General features: G+C 36.6%; 1 protein-coding gene across 1 annotated transcript; it reads right to left on the minus strand.

Moving 5' to 3' along the window:
• Positions 1-7,717: 7,717 nt before the first annotated feature.
• CRISP1 (cysteine rich secretory protein 1) lies at positions 7,718-20,926 on the minus strand. Its single transcript, XM_065885494.1, is given in 8 exon segments — positions 7,718-7,845; positions 8,976-9,064; positions 11,193-11,284; positions 12,813-12,828; positions 12,830-12,953; positions 14,140-14,230; positions 18,018-18,146; positions 20,861-20,926. Coding segments are annotated over 8 exon segments (735 nt in total).
• Between the last annotated feature and the right edge of the window lie 3,252 nt (positions 20,927-24,178).

The raw sequence follows: 24,178 nt of genomic DNA on the forward strand, positions 1-24,178 counted from the left end.
AAAAAGACTGTTAATTTTTTAAAAAGGAAGGAAAGAAAGAAGAAGAGAGGGCAAGAGAGCTAACAAGAGGGAGATGGGACAGAATAGGGAAAGGGAGGGAGACAGAGGGAAAAAGATAAGAAAAGGAGAGGGAGGCAGGCAGGTAGAGAGAGACAGAGAGAAAGAAGAAAAGAAAATGGAAGGGAAGAGAAATTGGAGGGATGGAGAGGCATGTTTTTATGTCAATCTTGTACATGTGATGTGGGTAAGCAAATTAACAAAGAAATCTAACACTATTAACAGAGAAATCTAAAAGTGTTTCATGGCATGAGGACACTTTAAATAAGTCTACCGGGTATGAGACTGGATTTCTATATTTCTTATACTTTATCTACTTTATAATTTCCAAATTTATTTATTTTTTCCCCTTTTATTAGATAATTCTTATAAACATACATCTACCAGATTCCTCACTATGATTTTTGTTTATCCTTCTGAAGTATTCAGCTCCTAGTGACTTATTTCTACTTCCCTTAATGTATTTGTTATTTGTTCCTCTTTGCCGTATTGCTTTCTCTTCCTAAGTTTAAAACATCATCTTATCATAGGGATACATGTAGTATTATTGTTTTTTTTTAAGTCTGTTCCTAAAGAATGGACCAAAAGCAAAATGGAGCCATTAGAGTAATAATCTATTTCAGTGCCCTAAACTGGCTTTATTCAAAGCTCACCTGAAAAGGGTAGATTATTGTTTTTGTAAAGAAATTATACTCCAAAAAAGATGTTAAAAAAAGTACTTATTTACAATCAGTAATTGTTTAAACAATTTACAATTTATCAAAGTTAACAGAGAGAATATAAAGAATTTTGTCTTTGATCTGGTAGTCTATTAAATGATGAATTATTTCAGTCATTCGTTATATTATTATTTAGTTATGCAATTGCATCTGACTTTCACTTATTTTATCCTATCCTAAGACGTCCTTAGCCAATAACAAAGGTGTCTATCGTGTAGTAGAAATCTTTGCAGTGAGCATTATATTTGTAAGTGTATCTAAGAAATAGAGCGAAGGGATTGTGACTAAATTCGTAGTAGGGGGAGGGGAATAAATGGTTCTATTTATAAAGAAGAGGGGCACTGAACACTGTACAACAATTCTCCCTGAAACATTTGAAAATTGACCTCAGTTTGAGCTGAAGTCCTTACCAGCCTCACCTCAACAAAGTGCCCAAATGACTTTTTAAAAGGGTACAGCGCAAACCAGGGGAGAATAAGGGAAAGGGCAGGTTTGAAACTTACAGTGTTCCTATAATCAGTACTCTGCTCCTGAACAAAAGTGTAAAGAGGCGCACAGATGTGCTAAACTGCATTTCAAAAATGACATTGTAATTGCAGGCACTGCCCAGCCTACCCTGGCCTCAGCATTGCCAGGTTTTAAATGTATTTCAAACTGTTCTTCCAAAGTCTGCCTAATTTTTTTTTGTACAAGTAGCAGCAACTCGCAGTTAGTGAACAAAGCTTCAGGATTTTTTTTTTTACTTACAGCTAAATTTAATTTTACCCATCCAATAAAAAAGAAATAAGGGAGACTTTATTTTCTCCCTGGATTTCTGGGTATGATACCACATCATAGAGAAGTGGTTATTAGAGACAGTGGCCTACCAAGGTGAAGTTTGTAGTAAAGCCTATTACGTGGTTTCACCATTGACACTAATGGAATATAACAATGATTTAGAATGATTTAATGGTTCCCAAGTTGTGCTCTAATAGTGCTCTTTATATTATGATGTATATCACAAAACCTAATGTGGCCGTTGTGATATATTGACAGTATTCATGCTGTTTCATTTTTTTTGAGGAATTTAAAAAACTGTCAGAGGAAAATTAATAGCTGCAAACTGCTTTATTTTCAAGGGTTCTGTTATCTAAATGTATGTGCATACATTTCCATTTGGTGCCACTCTTAGGCTAATAAACGCATTTGCATTTTCATTCTGAGGTAATAAAAAGGTGCATGTGTGTACGTTTGTGTGTGTATTTATGCATTGTATAGCTATACATATATATTTGAGCTTGAAATCCGACTTGGAGAAGACTGCCCTGTCATTTCATATGTTTGCAGAATGGTTGTATTAGATTAAAATGTACCTGAAGGAATAGTACAGGAGACATCATAGTTTTATGGTGTAAGATAAAATTATTTACTTTGAACTGTGAAGCAGAAAGCTAGGGTTTTACTACTAGTTTACTAAAAAAAAAAAAAAACCAAAACCAAAATCCCTTGGGTAGCTGTCATGTGAGCTCTTAGATTTCTGAGTTAAAGGAGAATAGAATTAGTCTAAACCAGCCTGCTCTAATTCTTACCCTGGCTTAGAGCCCAGATCTTTCTGCTGCAGGGCAGCGGCCGGGGACGGCTGCTGTTCACCGCTCCGGCCACGTGTGTAAAATACCCCGCCGGCCACGTGCGGGCGACGTCACCGGGCTTTATCCCCTCAGCGCAGTCCTGAGCCAACGGAATTATTCACGCAACTCCCCCATCTCCCTCCAGGGATGCGCCGTGAAAACCCTACACATTTGCTCATTACCGTCATTACCATCACTTGATGAGGAAAATAAATGTCTGCTCACGTACATGAACAGAACAGTACTAGCCGGATGGAGATAATATCAGGATTCAAAATGCCCAGGGCGTGGCTGAAAAAGGAGGCCCTTCTTTCCCAACACGATCTCCTGAATTAACAATTTAAAGAGCTGACTGGAAAAGTCCATAGATACTTGAGTTTGCCGCCCAATACCAGTGTGGTGTCAACAACGCACTCAGATAAAGTTGGCATTTTGAAGGTTTGCTCACAAGCACGCGTGTTCTTGCTTCTCCTCCTGCCTTCCACAGCAGTTCTGTGGTCAGGAAATTCAAGAAGAGTAACAGCACAAGTTTCAGAAAAATACCCAGAATTCCTGATCCCAGGCTGCTGGCTTCAAGTTCAGCAGGCATTGGTTGAAGACATGTGAAAAAATCACAAATATGTGGAAATTAAACACAAAACTCCTGAACAACCAATGGGACAAGAAGAAATCACAAGGGAAATCAGAACATGTCTTCAAATTATAGAAAACGAAACACACAATATCCAAAAATTTATGGTTTGCAGAGAAAGAAAAACAGATGAAAATTTATAATTGTAAATGTTTATGTTAAAAAAAGGAAACACCTCAAGTCAGCTAGCTAACTTTACACTTGATGGAACTAGGAAAAGAATAAACTAAATCCAAAGGTAGTAGAAAAAGGGAAACAATAACGATTAGAGCAGAGATAAATTTGAGAATAGAAAAACAGTAGAGAAAATCAACAAGCTGGTTCTTCAAAAACATCAACAAAATTGACAAACATTTAGCTAGATTTGACTAAGAAAAAAGATGACAAATAAGTAAAATCACAGAAAGAAAAAGGATTATGAGAGTGCTATGAACAATAGTATGCCAAAAATGGAATTACCTAAAAGAAATGGGCAAATTCCACACAACCTGTCAAGATTAAGTCATGAAGAAATAAAAAAGCTCTGTAGGCCTATACATAATAAAGAGAATGAATTAGTAAGCAAAATCTCCCAACAAAGAATAGCCCAGAGCCAGACGTTTCTCTGGTGAATTCTACTAAATATTTACAGAAGAATTAACAAGAATCCTTCTCAAACTCGTTCAAGAAATTGAAGAGGAGGGATAACTTTCTAATTTATTCTGGAAAGCCAGTGTTAGGCTAACATCAGAGCCATAAACAGACATTAGAAGAAAAGGGAACTACAATAAAATTTAGGATTATTACTGAAAACATCCTCAAAAATACTAGCAAACAATTCAGGAGTATATTAAAAAGATTGTATGCCATGACCAAGTGGGATTTATTCCTGGTATCAAGGATGGATTAACCTACAAATATAAATCAACTTAATAGACCACATTAAGAGAAGGAAGGGGGGAAAAACATGATCTTCTCAATCGTTGTTTCAAAAGTGTTTGAACAAATTCGACACCCTTTTGTGATATACTCAACTAGAATAGAAACTACCTCAACTTAATGAAGGCCATGTATTACCTTTATTACCACGAGATACTCCATGCGATACAATTGTGATATACTAAATTTTGTACTACAAGCACAATTAATAAGTGACAGCTTTGATTAGAAGCAACTATAGTGTCAAGCATCTCAATGGAAAATTGTGAATTATAAAAATAATAAAAATAGCTAACACAACATGCCGGGATCTGTTAGAAATTCTGTATATATTTTCCCCTTACTTTACCCTCACAGCAACTCTACAAGGGAGGGACTATTATTATCCCCATTTGCAAATGAGGAAACTGAGGCTCAGATATGTTATCAGGTCGTTGTCAGCAACAGCTATTCTACAAGTAATCAGTAGGTGTGAGGCAAATAACCTCCCTAGCACTATTGTCCTTTCATTGTGTATATCCACTTAAATGACTGTGACCTGTTGCCAACAAAGTGTGGAGGTTGTTTTGTTTTTATTATAATCTTTTAATGCAAATCGTTTAGCTACTCTTTAGAATAATTTTAGGATATCAATCTAACAGTTAATTTTCCTTGGCTTCAAAACAAGTTTAATGATAATATGTATATGCTGCCATCTTGTGGTCATTTTCTAGAATTACCCTTCATGTGAATGAATTTTCTAAACCCTGAGATGAATGAAGTGACTAGAGAGAAAACCATGGTTCTACAGCTTTTAATTATTTCATACAAAAAGACATATTCCTATCAAACTATATGTACCTGAAGGAGTAGAACTGACAGAAAATACCCAATCAGGGCATAAGATCTTCTGGCAAAGGGAACACTAATGCCCTCACTAGTAAAGAAATCTAGCAGTTATGACCAGGTTACCAAATGCTTAGAACAGTGACCCCTAATATAGGCAGTTGTCCATCTGCATATCTTGGATAATTTTATTACACATGCCTCCATTTACATCTGAATAGAAATAAGTTTTTATTGTAGAGCTTTTTATTTTTTTCCTTCTAGATCATTTATTGCAACTTTTTTTTTTTACATTATTGGAGTATAATTGCTTTACAATGGTGTGTTAATTTCTGCTTTATAACAAAGTGAATCAGTTATACATATACATATGTTCCCATATCTCTTCCCTCTTATGTCTCCCTTCCTCCCACCCTCCCTATCCCACCCCTCCAGGCGGTCACAAAGCACAGAGCTGATCTCCCTGTGCTATGCGGCTGCTTCCCACTAGCTATCTACCTTACGTTTGGTAGTGTATATATGTCCATGCCTCTCTCTCGCTTTGTCACAGCTCACCCTTCCCCCTCCCCATATCCTCAAGTCCATTCTCTAGTAGGTCTGTGTCTTTATTCCTGTCTTACCCCTAGGTTCTTCATGACATTTTTTTCCCTTAAATTCCATATATATGTGTTAGCATATGGTATTTGTCTTTCTCTGTCTGACTTACTTCACTCTGTATGACAGACTCTAGGTCTATCCACCTCATTACAAATAGCTCAATTTCGTTTCTTTTTATGGCTGAGTAATATTCCATTGTATATATGTGCCACGTCTTCTTTATCCATTCATCCGATGATGGACACTTAGGTTGCTTCCATGTCCTGGCTGTTGTAAATAGAGCTGCAGTGAACATTTTGGTACATGACTCTTTTTGAATTATGGTTTTCTCAGGGTATATGCCCAGTAGTGGGATTACTGGGTCGTATGGTAGTTCTATTTGTAGTTTTTTAAGGAACCTCCATACTGTTCTCCATAGTGGCTGTATCAATTTACATTCCCACCAGCAGTGCAAGAGGGTTCCCTTTTCTCCACACCCTCTCCAGCATTTATTGTTTCTAGGTTTTTTGATGATGGCCATTCTGACTGGTGTAGTTTTGATTTGCATTTCTCTAATGATTAATGATGTTGAGCATTCTTTCATGTGTTTGTTGTCAGTCTGTATATCTTCTTTGGAGAAATGTCTATTTAGGTCTTCTGCCCATTTTTGGATGGGGTTGTTTGTTTTTTTGTTATTGAGCTGCATGAGCTGCTTATAAATTTTGGAGATTAATCCTTTGTCAGTTGCTTCATTTGCAAATATTTTCTCTCATTCTGAGGGTTGTCTTTTGGTCTTGTTTATGGTTTCCTTTGCTATGCAAAAGCTTTGAAGTTTCATTAGGTCCCATTTGCTTATTTTTGTTTTTATTTCCATTTCTCTAGGAGGTGGGTCAAAACGGATCTTGCTATGATTTATGTCATAGAGTGTTCTGCCTATATTGTAGAGCTTTTTAAATTGAAAATCAAGATGTGTTACCTTTTCTTATGGCATCAAATCCAAGTCATTCAGTTTGTCTTTCCTTCAAGTTTCCCTGTAACCCAGAACCACTTTTGTGCCCATTTGCTCTCCACTACAAACCCAACAATCTAATCAGGTTTTTGCCCTCAATGAGGCTCTTTACTACCTTTGTTTTACAGGTTTTCTGAACATCCATTAGTATATACACACACACACACATCTGTGTTTTTTTTTAAAACTGAAAGCAGGTTTATTTAGAGAGATACACATTCCATAGACAGAGTGTGGGCTGTCTCCACACATCTGTTTTTAGTAGAACAATGTATTTGGGTTCTTGAGTCCAGTCTTGGCACTCCCCCTGATGGTGACCCTGGAACATACCATGAGATTTCAAGTCTAGGTGTAAGAATGCTGCTGTGTCCACAAACACTCCTGATAAGCTGTGGTCATTGGAGTGAGGTTAGGAAGTATTCAAAAATTTGCCCTCGTGAAAGATTAATAAACAGAAACCTCAGTGAAGTAGAGTCAGGAGACCAGAAAGGGAAGCTCTCATACTCTGTGAGGATAGCAGAGCCCAACAGGAAGACGAAGGGCTCTTCTTTCTTGGCAAGGACTCATCCAATGAAGAGCCATGGGCTCTTTGTTTACTACAGCCCTCCTCACTAGGTTTCTTTAATGTTCCAATTCGGTTTGAAATGAGGAAGACAGTATCCTCCATATATGGATTACCCCTTGCCTGTAATCAATGATGAATACATCTTTTGTTAAATTAAGCACTCACGCGGTTTTCTTGCCCTGCTTTACAAATGTGTATAGACATGGCAATGAAACAATGAGACATTTAAATCATTTCCAATTAACCAATGTTTACCTTTCAAGTAATGAGACTGAACTCTTTGTTTGCTTCGTGGATTGTTTTAATAGTTGATTTAAGGTAGAAGTAAAGTTAAGAAGTGAAGAATTATTCGTGCATGTAAATTGTACAGGAAAGACAAACATCAGGGCGGTTGGAGACCTGGGAAAGCAGGGGAAGGAAACAAACAGGGAAAGACCCTCCTTTAGCACAGGTTGCTGAATCAGTTATCCAATCCACTGAATCATGTCAACCTGAGAATGAGACATCACATGATTTAAATACGAGGCAGGTGTTGAACTGCCTCATATTTAAATCATATTTCATAGTTCAGTCATATTTCATCAGTCATATTCACCCCAGCTTTAAGAAAGTTTAAAACGGTGTTACTTCACGATGTATCAGAACAGGAGTGAGGGGCACTGTCGTAAACATACTGATGCTCATATTTGATTAGTGAAAATTAAGATCTCGGGTGTAATTAAAACCACATGAAATGCAGGGGAAACTGCTGAAGCAAAGTAAGGTCAAAGGTATGATTCAACAGCACATTACAGCTGCAAATAACAAAGGCTATTTTATCTCAGTGGGACACAGGCAACTAGCTTTGCAGAGTCGTTGAACCGACAGGTGGCTGCAGGCAGGACCTCGTGTCTGTGTCTTACAATTACTGTATTCATCGTAGTAGATGCAAGGGTTCGCTGAAAGGAAGAAGCAGGGTTACCCAATATTGACTCAAAAGCTCATCTCTCATTTTCTCATGCATTTATAGGTGAGTAAAGGGCTTAAGAGATGTACATTCTCTGTTATATAGTCAATATTCTTAAGTAATACTTTTTTTCTTTTCTACTCTCATTTCACTTCTGTTGCATTTTTCAATTCCATTGTAGACATTGCTTTTGTCTCTTGGATAAAAAAAACCTACCCCACTCCCTGTAGCAAAGCTAATTAGTAGATATATGATCTTTCTCCAAGTACATTTATTTTCAGAAATGAATTACTGAAAGTGGTAGGATTTAAAAGCAAACAGAATGACCTGGTCAGGCGAAGGAAAATAAGTTTTTTGGTCTTACAAATCTGAAGGTAAAGGATAATTTTTTTGGGGGGGAGGTTTGTTATTTCTCCACAAACTTATTGAAAATTATGTTATAAACATATCCCTGTGGAGTAAGGAATTATGCCTGCAGGAAGCTCTATAAAAAGAAACTTTTGCTATCTAAGGAAATGAACATGTAATTGGAACTCATTTGGTTAATGTTACATTTTAGGTAAGATTTACTTAGGAAATGAAAGGAAGTGTGGTAAACGGACAGTGTGATCATCAGCTAATAGCTTCCAGTGTGTCAGCGGAAACTTCAAAGAATAAGGATCACTCAGTAAGAAATTGCCAGCCATGATAAGTGGTCAGGCAGATTAGGGAGGTTATGACAAGCAGGTAATCTGAGAACACTGGCAACCTGAAAGCAAGATGTCTAACTTCAGGGCTGCAATAAGAGAGCCAAGAAACTTTTTACAGAGCAGAGAAAAATTTATACTTATATTAACATGTTATCCGAGGTGCCCATATTAGGGTGGGAACTTTAAGCTTTAGGGTGGAACCTTGAGTTTAGACTTGGACATTCTAATTTCCAATCCAAAAGATTTAATCAGTGGTCTTCTGGGTCACTCTGGGGGTGGGGGAAGGGAAATCAGAGAATGTTGATTTTTCCTTTGGGATGATTGAAGAAAAAGTACTAGAAAAGTACAATATTGTTGTTACATGCTTGATTTTAAGGACACATGGCTCCCAGATCAACAGTCAAGAGTAAGCACACTGAGATGTAAAACTTACTACAAAGTTTATCTTCACAGTTATTTGGACGGTCTCCGCATGGAGTTCCCTTATTATAAGGTACATTCTTTTTGTCAGGATCATTGCCCCTTAAAAAAGAATAAAGAAAAAAGGGCCTAATAAAATTGATGTTTGAAAAATGCATATAAAATTTTACTCACTATTGAAAATCAATTAAAATAATTTAAAACAATGAAACAATTTTTGAAAACCACTTGTAACCACTTGTATGTAATCTCTATGACATGTAAGATTTCTAGCCTTAGAATGAGAATAATTTATCTTTTTGAATATACCGCAGGCGACTCTGAGGTGCTAAGAATATTTTGAGACAATTTGCATCTCTTTGGACAGTCAAGTTCTAACAAGCAGGGGGCTTTAGAAACATTTATGATAGGACTCTTATCCTTATTTATACCCATAAGGATTTGATAAACATTTATGTAAAAGGGCATGGTTCTTAATTAAGAAAATTTTTAAGTGAGTCAAATTGGAGATGTTCTAACTTCATCTTGCCCTATATCATGAGAATTTTGATACATGTCAGTGTCATTTGTAGAAACACATGCACTATTATAAAAGATGAAAGTACAACAACATGGATAAAGCCAAAGTGTTGGAGTTTGGGGAGAGAGAATAAATGAGAATTTCCTGTTTTGAGCCAATTTAAAATTTCAGAGAAAACGGTCTTCCCTTAGATATCTAAGAAAACAATGGGGATTATGGCTGATTTTCACTTAAATCTTTTTTTCTTTTGGAGTAGAGGAAGGTTTATTGCAGGGCCAAGCAAGGAGAACGAGTGGCTTGTGCGTGCTCAAAAAACCCCAAACTCCTGATTTGCACTTAATATTGCATAAAAAATAAAGTAAATATTCTAGTTGAAACAACATTCTATCTGATATATTTCTCCTTGAATGAATTGTTAAAATTTGAATTTATAAAAGAAACATTACTTAGTTCAGCAAGGGGTTTTGTCAGACTCTTGGCCTCATCTTTGGCTGAGAAAATTCTCGTTATTTCAGCCCCATGTATTCTACTTTTCTGTGTTGTCAGAAGTTTACTGCAGACCATGAGCTCCCATAAGGATTTAGTAAAATTGATGCATTGTATATGCAAGGAGACCTTACTGTCTTTAGTACTAATCACACAGATAAAATCACAACAAATATTAAGTACTGAAATCAAGACATGATAAAACCAGAAGAGAGCTCACATAGAGCTTTTGTATGAATATGTTACATCTATTGAATCTACAGGGACAGTGGAGACCTCATTTAAAGTATAAATATGGTAACTTAGTATGAGAGAAATCAATTTCATTGATTCATGTTGCATTATCTTTTATTGTGCTACACACATGGGAACTGAGAGTTCAATAACTACCATACTTGAAGCTCATCCTATGGAGGAAAGACTTGTGTATTGAACAAGTAAGCACAGGTAGCTGAAGGAGACATATGCAGACCAACAACTTTCCTTAGCAGAAGAACATTTAAACTGGTATTTGTAGTAAACTAATGGAGGTTTATATCCAGCTCAGAACAACCCCTGCTTTCTGATAATCACCACTCAAGCCACACAAGTGGGTCCCTGTGGGTTCTTGCAATTACCTTTTCTGAAGTTGGCCTTGCTTCATAACCAGAGGTGACAAGACAAAGGAGTACAACTGTCCCTAACCAGAGCAATCAGAGGATCTCTTCTTGGAATTGTTGCTCACACCTTTGGTAACATGTAAATTTAATTTCTAAAGGAAATACATGTGTCAATACTAAAATGCTAAATACAAAAACACTTGGCTTTTTCATTTGTTCATTCTTGATACTCCACTGCATTTTTGCCCTTGCATTCTAAAAATACTCTTGCATTGTTAAAATAAATATCCTTTTTTTTTTTTTGCTTAAGCTAGATGAAATTTGTTTCTCTTAACTAATAGTACTTGAAGAAGGAATAACGCATAGCGAGATGACTGGTAATAGTGCCTAATTTGAACATTATATTGAGATAAGGATTTATTTAGAAAAATATAAATAAAAATATGTGTGTGGGGGTGTAGTGTTTTAGGTGTTGGCTAAAAGACATTGTATCCCTAAAGTTCTTAACTGAAAAGAAATGTTTATTTGAGTTTTATTTTATAATGGTTGAGAAACTAAATTAGGGAAACTAGTAAGGGAAATATATTTCTAAAAGCTATGTGAAGCTAAGCTGTAAAATACATACTCGTGACAATAGTGACAAATGTAGAGATACTGAATTCCTTTACGACATGATGATATGCTGCAGCCAATAAGGTAAGAAGTGGCCCAAACAACCTGTAAAGATAAAGTTATTTTATTAACAATTTGGTAGTTTGCTAAATGATTACTCTCTGAATGTTGTTACCCTTGATTGAAAATAAACACACATGTTTTTAGGATGCTTTGGGCATGGCTTATTAGGAAGTCCTAGAAACAGGAGGATTCCCATGTGTCTAGATAACACACATACATATGCACACCCAGTTGCCATCGCTGACCCTGACTCATTCTCTTCTTATCAAATCTATATGGAATAACCGATGAAGGCTGCTTGGTGATCATATAAAAATCAAAGCATGGAAGAGACTTTACTTAATCGTCAAAAAACTGGCATGGTGGAGAGTAACGAGTTGACCTTGGAGAAAAAATTGAGTCAGGTTCAAAGTCTGTCTCTACCACTTCCTGGTGGGATGGTATTTACCAGTTTGCTTTATGTCTTGAAATTGCATTTTCCTATTCCTAAAATGGAATATAATAATATTATCTTTTACATCATAGGTATATGGTGGGGATTAAATAATAAACCTTTTAAGTGTTTGGAAGAGGAAATATTAAATTACTATTCCAAAGTAATAGAGCTCATGCTCTTTTGATGGAAATAGTGGGGCTAGTCTACGTTTATCTAAAAGAAATGGAAAGTAGGAATTGACGTCACACATTTGTCATATTTTTAGCTCTCTGGGTAATTATTTTGGTTTTTATCCTCAGTCTGATAACGTAAATTATATAAATAAATCGTCTAATGCTATAATATTCTTGGGTTCCTGGCACATACTGCTTTTGTCCAAGATCAGTCTTAGAAGAATGCTATTTGCTAATCTTTTACCTAGAAATGTCTGCATTGCTATACATGAGTGATTTAAGTCTATGAGTTTTAAATGTACTATCTGTGTCAGCTTTTAACATTAATCTTAAGTAGGCTTTATTTTAAGTAAATTTTATTATAGATTTTGCGGTCACATCTGAGTCTTCTGCTTTGGGGACAACAGCTGTTTTTCCATTTTTGTATTTCTTGCATGTTCAATGTTTAAATCTATCCATTCTGGATGACTTTTGTTAATTTATTTTTTACTGGAAAATAACGCACCTGATTTAGATATTCAAAGTCAGTTTTGTAGAATTAATTTATTATCTACACTGAAGCCCAATGGTATTTTAAAAACATGAATCAGGTTAAATCGTTCACCTGTTTAATGACTTCTACTGCATTTAAAATACAATGTAAAATTGATGATAGCTAATAAGGCTCCAGTGACAGAGTCCCACTTCCCTTCTGTGTTCATCTCCTTCCACTCTTGCATTTATCAAGTTCCAGCCTCCTTTTCCAACCCCTTCCCTAGTTTTTTCTCTATCCTTGCACATACCCAGATCCCAGATACTGGTTTCCAAATATTATTTCCCACTAAAAGTAAACAAAAATCTTTAAAGGGTGTACGTTTGCAAAAAATGGATAGAATGATTTTCCACGGTTCTCATTTGCCTGTTTACCACGCATGCTTATAGTCACTTAACCAATGGGTATATTTGCCAGCACACAGTTTACCTGAGTGTAATGCTCAATCATCATCTGTCGAGGTCCATTCCCCATACTTGAAATACTTAGACTCACTGTACCAGATTCTGATTACGTTTGACCATGAGATAGGATAAGATGTCAGATGCATATTTTCTCCACAAAAAGTATCTGAAAGGAGGAAAAAGGGCTAGGTCATACTCTACAAAATTTGGAAATACTTTATAAGGATACTTTTCGTACTTTTATTCTACAAATGTTTCACTGGGCATCCAAGCAATGTTTGATAAGAGGAAGCAAACTCAGCTCTATCTCTACTAACAGTTTTCTTTCTCACTGATGAATAAACTTGTGGTGCTCAAGTTTGCTGAGAATTTGACAGTGGGAGATGATCTGCAAGCTTGGGGATCAGATCAACCAACATTTCAGTCTCTGCCATGTCCAAGCTCATGGAGAAGGGTGAAACCAATCAGAATAACCTATGCATTGTAACCAGGCCCATGGCTTGAAAGCAGCCACACAGAGGTATTCATCATGCATAGACCTTGAAATAAATATGTGCTCATTTAACCATCCGTCCTCTTGTGACGTGGGCCTTGATCAAATATGATATTTGGGAGTAAACTGCCCTTCTCTGGAGCAGGGAAGACTCACATTGCTAATTCACAGCTCAACAACATTGGGTAAAGATGCCCAATAATCTGTAAATATGGAAGTATTTACAGATCATTAATATTTAAAATTAATGATCTGTAAATACTTTAAATCATTAATATTTAAAATTAATGGTACAGTATCATTAATATTTAAAAAGATTTATAATATACAAGTATCCTATAAATGTTATTAATGTCTACTTGTATAGGAGGTACTGATGGCTTTTCTGGAAACCAGCAGGGGTCCACCTAATATACATGGCATGAGATGGACTCATTTTTGAGCACCTAAAATTGTTCTCATGGGCAGCTCAGTAGAGTTGGATATAACTCACTTCTCAACTGTTATTAGTGTTCCAAAGCTAAGGATAGCCCCATGGTAATATTGTGAGAAGCTGAAATAAATATATAGAGTGGAAACCTTCTAGCTGTACAGCTTTCCAGCTAGTCATCATCATATTACTGAATTCTTCTGTGATAGTGAGAGCTTGGTTTCTTTTCTTTTGGTGATCAGAATCAGGAATTTGAAAATTTGAATTTCTAAATTCAAAAATTAATAATAATGAAACAGTGCAGTGGGCCGCAATTCCTACCATTTATGGGCCAAATGTAAATACAGGCTAGATGACTTAACTCACCCATACCAGGTTATTTAACAATTCCTGAGAACTTTTGAGCAGAAAGGTGTGTCATATGCCTACTTGTAATTCGCCTCTTAAGTGCATTGCTCTCTACCAATTCACAATCTTTTGACAACATTCTGGCATTTCTTGCAGCTTCTTCTCTCCAATTCTACAGGTGAAATACAAGCACATGGCCTTATTAACATTTCTTTGATAAGATTCTAGTTTATTGTTTCTAAAAATCCAAGGCTAGCAATATCCTCAATTGTATTAGCTAACAATTTAAATCACAGCACCTCTCTTAAATATTTTGGTTGGAAGAGGAAGACAAATCTTTCAATCCATTGTTTTAGCCCTTGAATTTACAAAATCAAAATCTGACAGTAACATTCAGTTGTAGCCTCTCTTTCAGAAATATTAAAGAATTTAAGTAAATGCTTCCAGTAAAACAGACCAGGGTTAGAAATCCATCCCATCATTTATTAGTAGTTTTACCTCTGACACATTATTTAATCTCTTTGAATCTCAGTTTTTTTTTCATCTGTAAAATATGCCCCACAATCCATACCCAATAGCTTGTTCAAAAGTTTTAATGTGATAATTTATGCAATACAACTGTGACATGATAAATCTTATGCTACATGCTCAATAAATATTTCTGTGATTAGAAACATGTATATTATTACACATCTCCATCTAAATTATGAATAATAATAATAGCGAATCATAGCTAATACTTCATGCCAGGACCTCTTGCCAATTCTATATGTATATTCTCTCATCTTTACTCATAGCAATTCTACAAGGGAGGCACTGTTGTTATCCCCATCTGCAAATCAGGAAACTGAGGTGCAGAGATGTTGCATAATTTTTCAGGATAATACAACCAATAATGGCAAAAAGAATCGGAATCCAGGTTCTGGCTCTGGCGTGTGTGCTCCTAACTCGTGATGTGTGTCAGTTGTGCTAAGCTGAAGCATTTTGTTGGGTTTTTCTCCAAAGTAGATGAAAGGCAGAAAATCTACTAAAAAGAGACAAAGTTTATATCTACAAAGTTGAGGTCTTTTGTGTAGAAAAGGATAACACATTTTTGTGATTTGAATGAGTCACACACAAATCAAAGGACACGGGACTATGTCCACACTAGTTATGGGACTATGTGACGGATGTCCTCCCAGGCATTCTTTCATTCTCACGTTATGCACATCCACTTAAAAGACTGTCCCGATACCTGCATGCAACACGTTATTACCAACAAAAGTTGTGGCCTTTCTTATTTACTACAGGCTTTCACATAAATCATTCAGCTACGCTTGAGAATAATTTTTGAATGATGCCCTAACTTAGGTTTTCAATATTTTTCCTGACATCGAAGAAGTTTCTCTCTTATATGCATAGGCTGCCATCTGTGTGAGTTTTACAAAATTACGCCTCAGGTTGATGAATTGTTTAAACTGTGAGGTTAATTAAGTAACTCATTAGCCTAGGGTCAAAGTAAAAATGTGTTTTTTTAGGGTTTGACTGTTTCATGCAAGAAAAGATGTATTTCAGTGATGGATACATCTAATTGAAAAAGCAGAGATGACATAACACATCCCATTAGGGCATAGCATCTCCTGGCAGTGGAGATACCATCATTGGACTCACGAGCATAAAATCTTGCCTATTATGACCAGGTTACCAAATAAGTAGGACTGGAATGTATCTGGTTAACTTACTGCTGATTGCTAGTTGTGCATGCATGATGCACTACCCATACCCAGATCACTTTCTGAACTGTTCAGCACTTATTTCCTCTTAAGCTGAGAGTCCTGCCCTACTGTCTTCTCTAAAAATTATCCTTATTGGCGAGAATACTCACTTCCCTGTGGCAGCCCATATCTAACAGCAAGTAGCTGTAGTAACTATAAGTGCCATGTAACCTCCCTCCAACTCAGGACAAGGTTGTACTGAGTTGTCCTGGTTGTCCAGCTTCCCGTAGGATTAGCTGAGACCCCTGTTATGCCTACATCACAACCAAACTTATTTGTATGCCCTATGTTGCTTCTCTATCTGTATCCATGGTCGGTGTAAATCTGGAGATTATTCCCCAATAAGCATCATGCATGCTAATCTCCATCTCAGAGTCTGTTATCTTATTGTGTAAACTACCTGCACCATTCATTGCAAACAGTCTGTAGTTCAGACCTCTTTGAGGAAGCTCTTTAGGATATTTCCTCTGATTAATGTTGCTAAGATACTAATTTTTTTTGTGATACATCCGTGATTAAAATCAAAAGTAAGTATTCATGGTTATTGCAGCAAAGTTATGAATTCTGGCTTTAATCGATGGTTCTATTCACATAAAGTTCTAATCCCATGTGCAGAAACTCATTTCATTTTTGGAAAATCTCTGCCTGGCAGTTGTGATTGGCTCTTCAGCTCTACTGTAATTCTATCAGTTCCTTTCTATCTGTGCCCTATGCATTATTTATGGAAAAACTCAACTCCCATATTCCCTTTAAAATGTTACTCAGTTTTACTGGTGCACTTACTTTATCATCTTGTTGATCTCTCATACCTTTGCACCTCAGCACTTGAATATTTTCATTCTATATATTCAAACAATATGTTCTAATGTTTCCTCTGTATTCACCTTGAATCCACAATAATGAAGTCTCTGAAATCAGAGACTGTATTTTCTGTTCACTCCATAACTTCTTTACTACATCCCAGCTACACTTATTTGCTCATCTGGAAACCAAGGATTTTGAACCCTGTTTGTCCTAAGGAAGGTAAAGAGTTAAGAGCAGGTGCCTGGAGCTGTGGCCATTTGTATTTGAATCTGTACTGATCCAGTACTTAGGACTTTGGATGCGCTACCGAACTTTCTGAGGTTCATATTCACTATCTGTGAAATAGAGATGATAGTATCATCTACATCACAAGATGACCGAGAGGATTAAATGAAATAATGCAGTACGCTTCTAGAAGACTGCCTGCCAATCAGTAGTAAGCACAGTGTGCATGTTAGCTACAGCACTCACAACGCAAGAGTGCCTGTGCTACGACTGGCTTTTATTGTTCTGGATTCTAAGATGACCAAGAGATAAATTTCAAAATCATTTTTTCTCATCACTAGCTTCCTTCCTCTTTGTCATTTGCATGAGGAAGCTGTCTCTTAGAATCACTTCCCATAGCCTGCATTATTTCTGACCCTTGTTACGCTAAGCCAGTCCAGGGCTAAAGAGCCAGGCTTACGATACCAAACACCTGAGTGATACTTCCGGGATATAACATAGGTGAGGCTAATCACCTAATACACCTGAGTAGTCCCTAAGTCTGTCTGACAGCACCTAGTCTGCTCATGCAGCAGGTTTATCGTGGAAAAACAATTTCTCTTTTCTCTTATGGGATGCCAGGAAACTGGGAAATAGATTTGCTAATATTTGTTCATCTGGCAGCACCACCTGGCTTAGAACCTGGACATCTTGATTCTCAGAGAGTGTCTTAGCCTCTGGGCTGCTGCTCAATGAAGACAGCTGTGAAATGCCTCTGTAATTTATTAAACAAAGTCTGCTACACGGACGATACTGACCGGCAGCGTCAGCATCATCTAGGAGCTTGGAGTGGTCCCCACCCCAGACCTCCTTAATCAGACCTCAGAGAGTGGGGCCCAGGGACCTGTGCCTTACCAAGTTCTTCAGCTGATTCTTAAGCACGCTCAAGTTTGACAAGCACTGTCTTAGGGTCCATTAAGAGTGAAATTAGACTTTCTGCGTTGGAATTGTGGCTCTGTCATTTACTAACTCTATGAGTTTGGGAAAACTACTTACCTTCTCTGTGCCTCTGTATCTTCTGCTTGTTTGTGAAGACCAAACTTTTAGTATATGGAAAGCAAATAGAACTTAATAAAATCTCAGTAAACACCGTTACTATTATTGGCATTGCTGTGGTTGCTGTTTAATTAATCTTACCATTTTTAGCATGTTGCTGGCTGGTGGAAATACTCCTCTCCTGAGGGTGTTATGTACAGTCACTATTTCTTCTTGGACAGTTGCCGGTTCTGTAAGGAGTGTATCATATGGAACTTTAGGTGGTTTTGCCTGTTACCAGAAAATTATTAATTAGTCTTACTTCTTTTAAGTGGAATTTGCAATGCATAGTATATTACTTGTAGACTTTGTGACATGAATTTATAATTGATGTTGAATGAATAGTGATCTACAGCATTTTTTAATCTATAACATCTCAGTATATTAGTCTCCATTTCTCCAGTGCTGGTTTTGAGGACTTCTAAACATCAGCCTGACATTGTACAAGTCTATAGAACAGTGACTGTTCTGGTTGTGACTGGTTTTCTTCAGATATATGATTGGTATTTTGGACCACGTTGAAGCATTTTACTGGGCAGTGTGCACCCCAGTGGAAGATGTTTTGATAATATTACACCTTTTACTGACCGACTCCCCTCCCTTGACGCATTCTTCACCCCACCTCCTACAAGCCTTCTCTCTGCTTCCCAAATAAACACTTGTTTAAAGGTATGTGTCTGGGAGAATCTAAAAGATTCATTATTGAGTACAAAACCTCTAATATCTTCAACCCAGGTTCTGCATTTCTGTCTTATTCATATGAGAAAACATTGGTATTTGTATCAGTATGTATACATACAAAATAGAATTCAAAAAAAATCTGTAATATGGAATTGACAATAAAAGTTTTATTTTATTATTTGTTAAAAAAAACAAAATAGAATTCAAATCATCTACAGTGTAGAATTTGTGACCGTTCTTTTCATTTGTTTACCTTTTATCCTGTAACTCACTAAGAACAATGCATGGCCTTAATATTTTAGGTTAGCATTAATTTTTATAAAGAACATCTTCTTCTGTGTGTGTGTGTGTGTGTGTGATATATCACATGTGTTTCATACTATTTTTTTAAAGTGACAAAGCTTATGTAGTATAATTTGAGTGGTATCTATCTATTCCTCAACTACCACAAGACTATCAATACAGTTTCTGAATGGATGGGATTCAGCCATACCTTGCTCAAATATAGAAGTAGTTATTGTCATTTATTTTATATCAACAGTTTAAGGATACTGGGAGAAAACTATAAAACCAGTAGACTCCTCTAGAGACTGTCCCCTGTGGACATGATTTCCTCAAAAGCACACTCATGAGGTGTTATTTTCCTGTCATACAGCAGGTAGCCTGGGCTAGATTTGAGGGAAGGTTGGGAATCCATGAGAATCCCCTTACAAGTTTCAGATTATAATTCTCCTTGCTCCTCTAAAAAAACCCTGCTCCGGGCTTCCTTGGTGGCACAGTGGTTGAGAGTCCGCCTGCCGATGCAGGGGACGCGGGTTCATGTCCCGGTCCGGGAGAACCCCACATGCCGTGGAGCGGCTGGGTCCGTGAGCCATGGCCGCTGGGCCTGCGTGTCCGGAGCCTGTGCTCTGCAATGGGAGAGGCCACAACAGTGAGAGGCCCGCATACTGCAAAACAAAACAAAACAAAACAAAACAACCCTGCTCCAGTGAAACTCATGGCAATTAGCTCTACCTACATCATTCCTGAACATTTACTCTCCTATAATGGTTTTCCTGTCAATTTCTCTCATTTATAGAAACTGGGTCTCCTAAAACAATTCATCTTGTCCACCCCAAATTCTGCAGTCACATGGAGGGACTTCAGCATCCACATGGATGACTCAACCATCTGATATCTCAGAACTTGAACTCTTCCTCTCTTAAACCTCTCCTCCAAGGCTTTTTAGTTCCCCACCGTGATGGTCACAGCCTATACCCGATGATGACTCCAAAATGCCGCACCTCCAGCTTACTGGAGGATTGTGTATTGGGCAAGAGCTCCACCTGGTTTCTCTTTGGGAAAAAAGTGTGAGTGAAAATATCCAAAACAGCACCCCAGTAATCTAATACATATGGATTTTCTTTCATTGATTGAATTAAGCGCCTTCAACTTTTGACTTCTCCTATCTAGCATATGAAAGTAAAAAAGGCACTCATGTTCTTTAACAAAACTATTAACTTCAGCTCATCATAAAAATATTTTGGGTACATTAAAAAGTGTACTATTTTCTTTATATCATTGAGGTTATTTAGAGGTACATGTTAGTTGATGATCATAAAATATTAGGAATTTATATCTTATTAGATACCATTGAATGTTTGGTTTCTGTTGTGTGAATGTTGAAACTCTTGTTTTTAATAAGCAGTGAGTTTCAAGCCTCATCTGTTAACCCCATCGCTAACAGTTCCTCACACTTCTCTCCTTGCTGCTGCACCTTTCATTTTATATTTGATTTGGATGTGTTATAGTCATAAGTCAGAGAGCTCAATTGGGATATTGATGAAATACTTACCTTTTCTGGGTAAAAACTAAAAGTAAATAATACCTTTTTCCCATTTTGTCTTGGAAAATGCAAGACAAATGGATTGGTTGTAAAGAAAGTAATTCCCGCCCTACATTTTTAGCTTTTTTGAATTATCCAGAGAAGCTGTAATGACATAGGCACAGGCCCATGCAGCCGAACTGCTTGAATTTACCCTCAGGCTCTGTCACTTCCCAGTTATCTGACCTTGGACATATGACTTAACCTCCTTATGTTTTGGTTTCTTTCTCTGTAATCTGGGATTATGAACAGTACTTGCCTAATAGGGCTATAGTGAGAACTAGATGAGTAATGGGCATAGCGTCCTCACAACAGTGCCTGTAACAAACTGAGTTCTAGCAGAGGGGTGGCTCTTATCCTCTTCTCAAAATTAATCATAAAACATACAATCCTCATATACTCTTGTAATCAAAACGTGCAGGAAGACGGCAGCAGCAGCCAATAATAAGAAGTGTTTCATTGTCATCCCTGGAAAGAAAAGTAACATAAATTTAGACTATTGCAAACTTGTGGGATAATGTTTTGTAATAAAGCCTTTTTTGGAAACACTTTTACGTATACCTGCAGCTTCTGCAAAAAGAGACCTATAGGATCAGAGCAAGGTTGAATCTGTTAGTCATTAGGACCAAGAGAAGAAGAGAGAACTGTGATTGGAAGAATAATAGACTTAATGTCTTAATCCCTGTAACCTTTGAATGTGTTACATTGTGTGACAAAAGAGAATTAAGGTAGCAGGTAAAGTTCAAATTGCTAGCCAGCTGACTTTAAAGTAGGGATATTGTCCTGGATTATACAGGTGGACTGAATGTCATCACAAGGGTACTTAGATGTGGAAGAGAGGGCCAGTGTCAATGATGGATTATGAGGAAGACTCAACTAGCCACGACTAACTCTGGAGATAGAGGAAGGGACCATGAGCTAGAGAATATGGGCAACCTCTGGAAGTAGGCAAAGGCAAGGAAAAGGAGTGTCCCCTGGGGTCTTCCTGCTGAATCTTGATTTTAGCTCAGTGAGCCCCATTTGGACTTCTGACCTCCAGACTATAAAATAGTAACTTTGTGTTGTTCGAAGATTCTGAGTTTATAGGAATTTGTTACAGTAGCAACAGGAAACTAACATAAAACAACAAGATTAGATTTGAATTCTCTACAAGTGATGTATGTACATGATTTAGAGATATTCTGTAAAGTCTGATCACTCTGCTAAAAATGATTGTCATTGTGAGTGGAGCAAAGCAGAGCTAATATACCCTCTCTTTTATTTCAATTTGATATAGGTTGCTGATGCTAGGATACTAATAAGCATAGGTTATTAAATTTGTTTGGTACATTCTTTTTACGATCTGACTGATTTATTTCTGAATCAATCCTGCTGAGTGGGAAGCAGAAGAGGCTAACAGTTTGGTTCGTATTTTAAAGAAAATTTTCAAAAAGCAGGTTAAGTGATTTGTGCAGAATAATACACACAGTGCAATTTGCCATTGCTCTCAAGCTCCTCCCACACACTGCCAAACATATTTGTATGAAAAGAATTCTGTGAATCAACTTTTTCAGAGAACATACACATACAAACAATCTGTCCCTTATTGCACTTTTTTTTCATCTTTTTCTTTCACTTCCTCTCTTCCTCCAAAATGTTACAAACCCTCAAACCCTAAGATAGACAGTAATACAGTAACACAGATGATGAAATATGCAACCTATTCTCTTACTCAGTCCTCAAAAATCCAATAAAGCAAATAAGTTTTTCCCTGAGTTATTGAAGGAAAAATAGAATTAAAAAAGCTTCTGAACTATAGTAGGTTGATATATACACACGTATTAATATTTATACCCCTCACACTATATCTCTTTCTGTATCTGTCTCTATTCAGTGAATTGTTATTATTCAAGTTAGTCCCCTTAATGAAGCTGTCTATAACTTCTGTTGCATTTTCTAAGGGAAAATTTTAGGGGGTGGTGTGTATGTTCGTTATCTTAATTGTTATGATGTTTTCTGGATATACACTAGCATGTACTTCAAAAAAGCTGTTATAAAATGTTTAAGAAATTCCAAAAATATTACCTGTTTCACACCAAACAACTGGCATTGACAATTTAGATTTCATCTTTCCAATCTTTTCTTCTTATGTGTAAATTCTGTACTTAGATTTATACATAAACACATAATATATCCCCAAATCGTATTCAGTACCATTTCTATTGTTATTATATGTTCACTGAGAGCATCATTTTGATAAGGTGAATAAGTTGTAACTCACTTAAGATTTTGGCTGAGTTTGATTTTAAGCTTTAATATTTTTCTCAATAAGTAATGTTATCATGAATATTTTAACACAAACACCCAGCCATTTTTAGGATACTTTTCATAAATTACCATAGGATTTGTGCTTCAGAATTGGAAATTGATTGAAATCTTTGCACTTTTTTCTTTTGACATGATACAAAACTAATTTTACTTCTAAGTATACCTGATACATAATAAGTGTTTAATAAATATTTATTAAATAAATTAAATTTTACACAGTTGAAATAATAATTTAATAATTTAAATAATAATTGAATAATAATTTCAGACACACACAATCTGCTAATCAATACATGTGGTATAATAAAAGTCATAGTGATCCTGGAGTTAAAATACTAATGTTTTATCCTAGGTTTTCCTATTATCTATGATAGTGATAAATCCACAAGTTCTCTGAAAGTCAACTTATTTTTGCTTAGAATGAAATCCAACAAGATGGCATTCAAATTCATAGGACTACAAGACACAACCAGCTCTTTAGAATTAGCTACTATTGTTCTTTTTAGAATGTTGCAATCTGCTCAATGGGCTTCCTAATCCAAATTTGAAAGCATATGTTACTTTATAAATGGATTATAATTCTGATAGATGGCCTTTGAAAGCATACAGTATCCCCCATATTACTGGAAATAGATAAAAACAACGTGGATATTTTACATAGAGATATAATATCTTTCTTCTATCATAAATGGGTGAAAAATCATCATTTTGTTATATAAGATACATAAGGAATTAGATACAATACTGTGTATTGATTATTTAATGCCAGAATTTATGGGCCAAACTTATGACCTCGTGAGAGTGTTCATGGGACAATCAGTGTCACCTGGGATTCCAGTTACCTTAGCAACTTTGGCTCCTCCAAAGAACTTCGATTGGTTGAAGTTAAGGGCAACTAAGCCACAGGGGACCTCAGATTTTTGAGCCTAAGTTTTGGCTTGGGGTCTATGAATAGGTAGAATGTGTGTATTTGACCTAAAACTCTTCAGAAATCAGAGGCTACGAGGAAAATAAGAGGATACCTTTACTTAAGGTTCAAATATCCACTTGGAGCAACTGAGCCAAAACAGAGAGGTAGAGGTTAATACCTGGGCATCAGTAGTATATTAAGCATTTTAGAATGAGATTGGATCCAGGCAGTTAATAAAGGCATCCTTGTTGGCCCATAATTATTATAAAAGTACAGACTGGGCTCTGGGATCGTCTTCAGAGATAGAGTCAGAGAGTCAGGTTAAAGGACTAGAAAGCAGTAGGCAATAGGTAGAGCTTTTGGCCAACAGTGACTCCAGCAGAAGTGACCAAGGTGCAGAAATAGAGATGAAAACTGGAGAGCGTGACTCCGAGGTTGAGTAGAGGTTATGGGGGTGGAAAAATAAGTGGCCCCAGGGTTAAAGACTCTGGGGACACACTG

Source organism: Phocoena phocoena, chromosome 10 (genome assembly GCF_963924675.1).
Source record: "Phocoena phocoena chromosome 10, mPhoPho1.1, whole genome shotgun sequence".
NCBI classification, from domain to species: domain Eukaryota; kingdom Metazoa; phylum Chordata; class Mammalia; order Artiodactyla; family Phocoenidae; genus Phocoena; species Phocoena phocoena.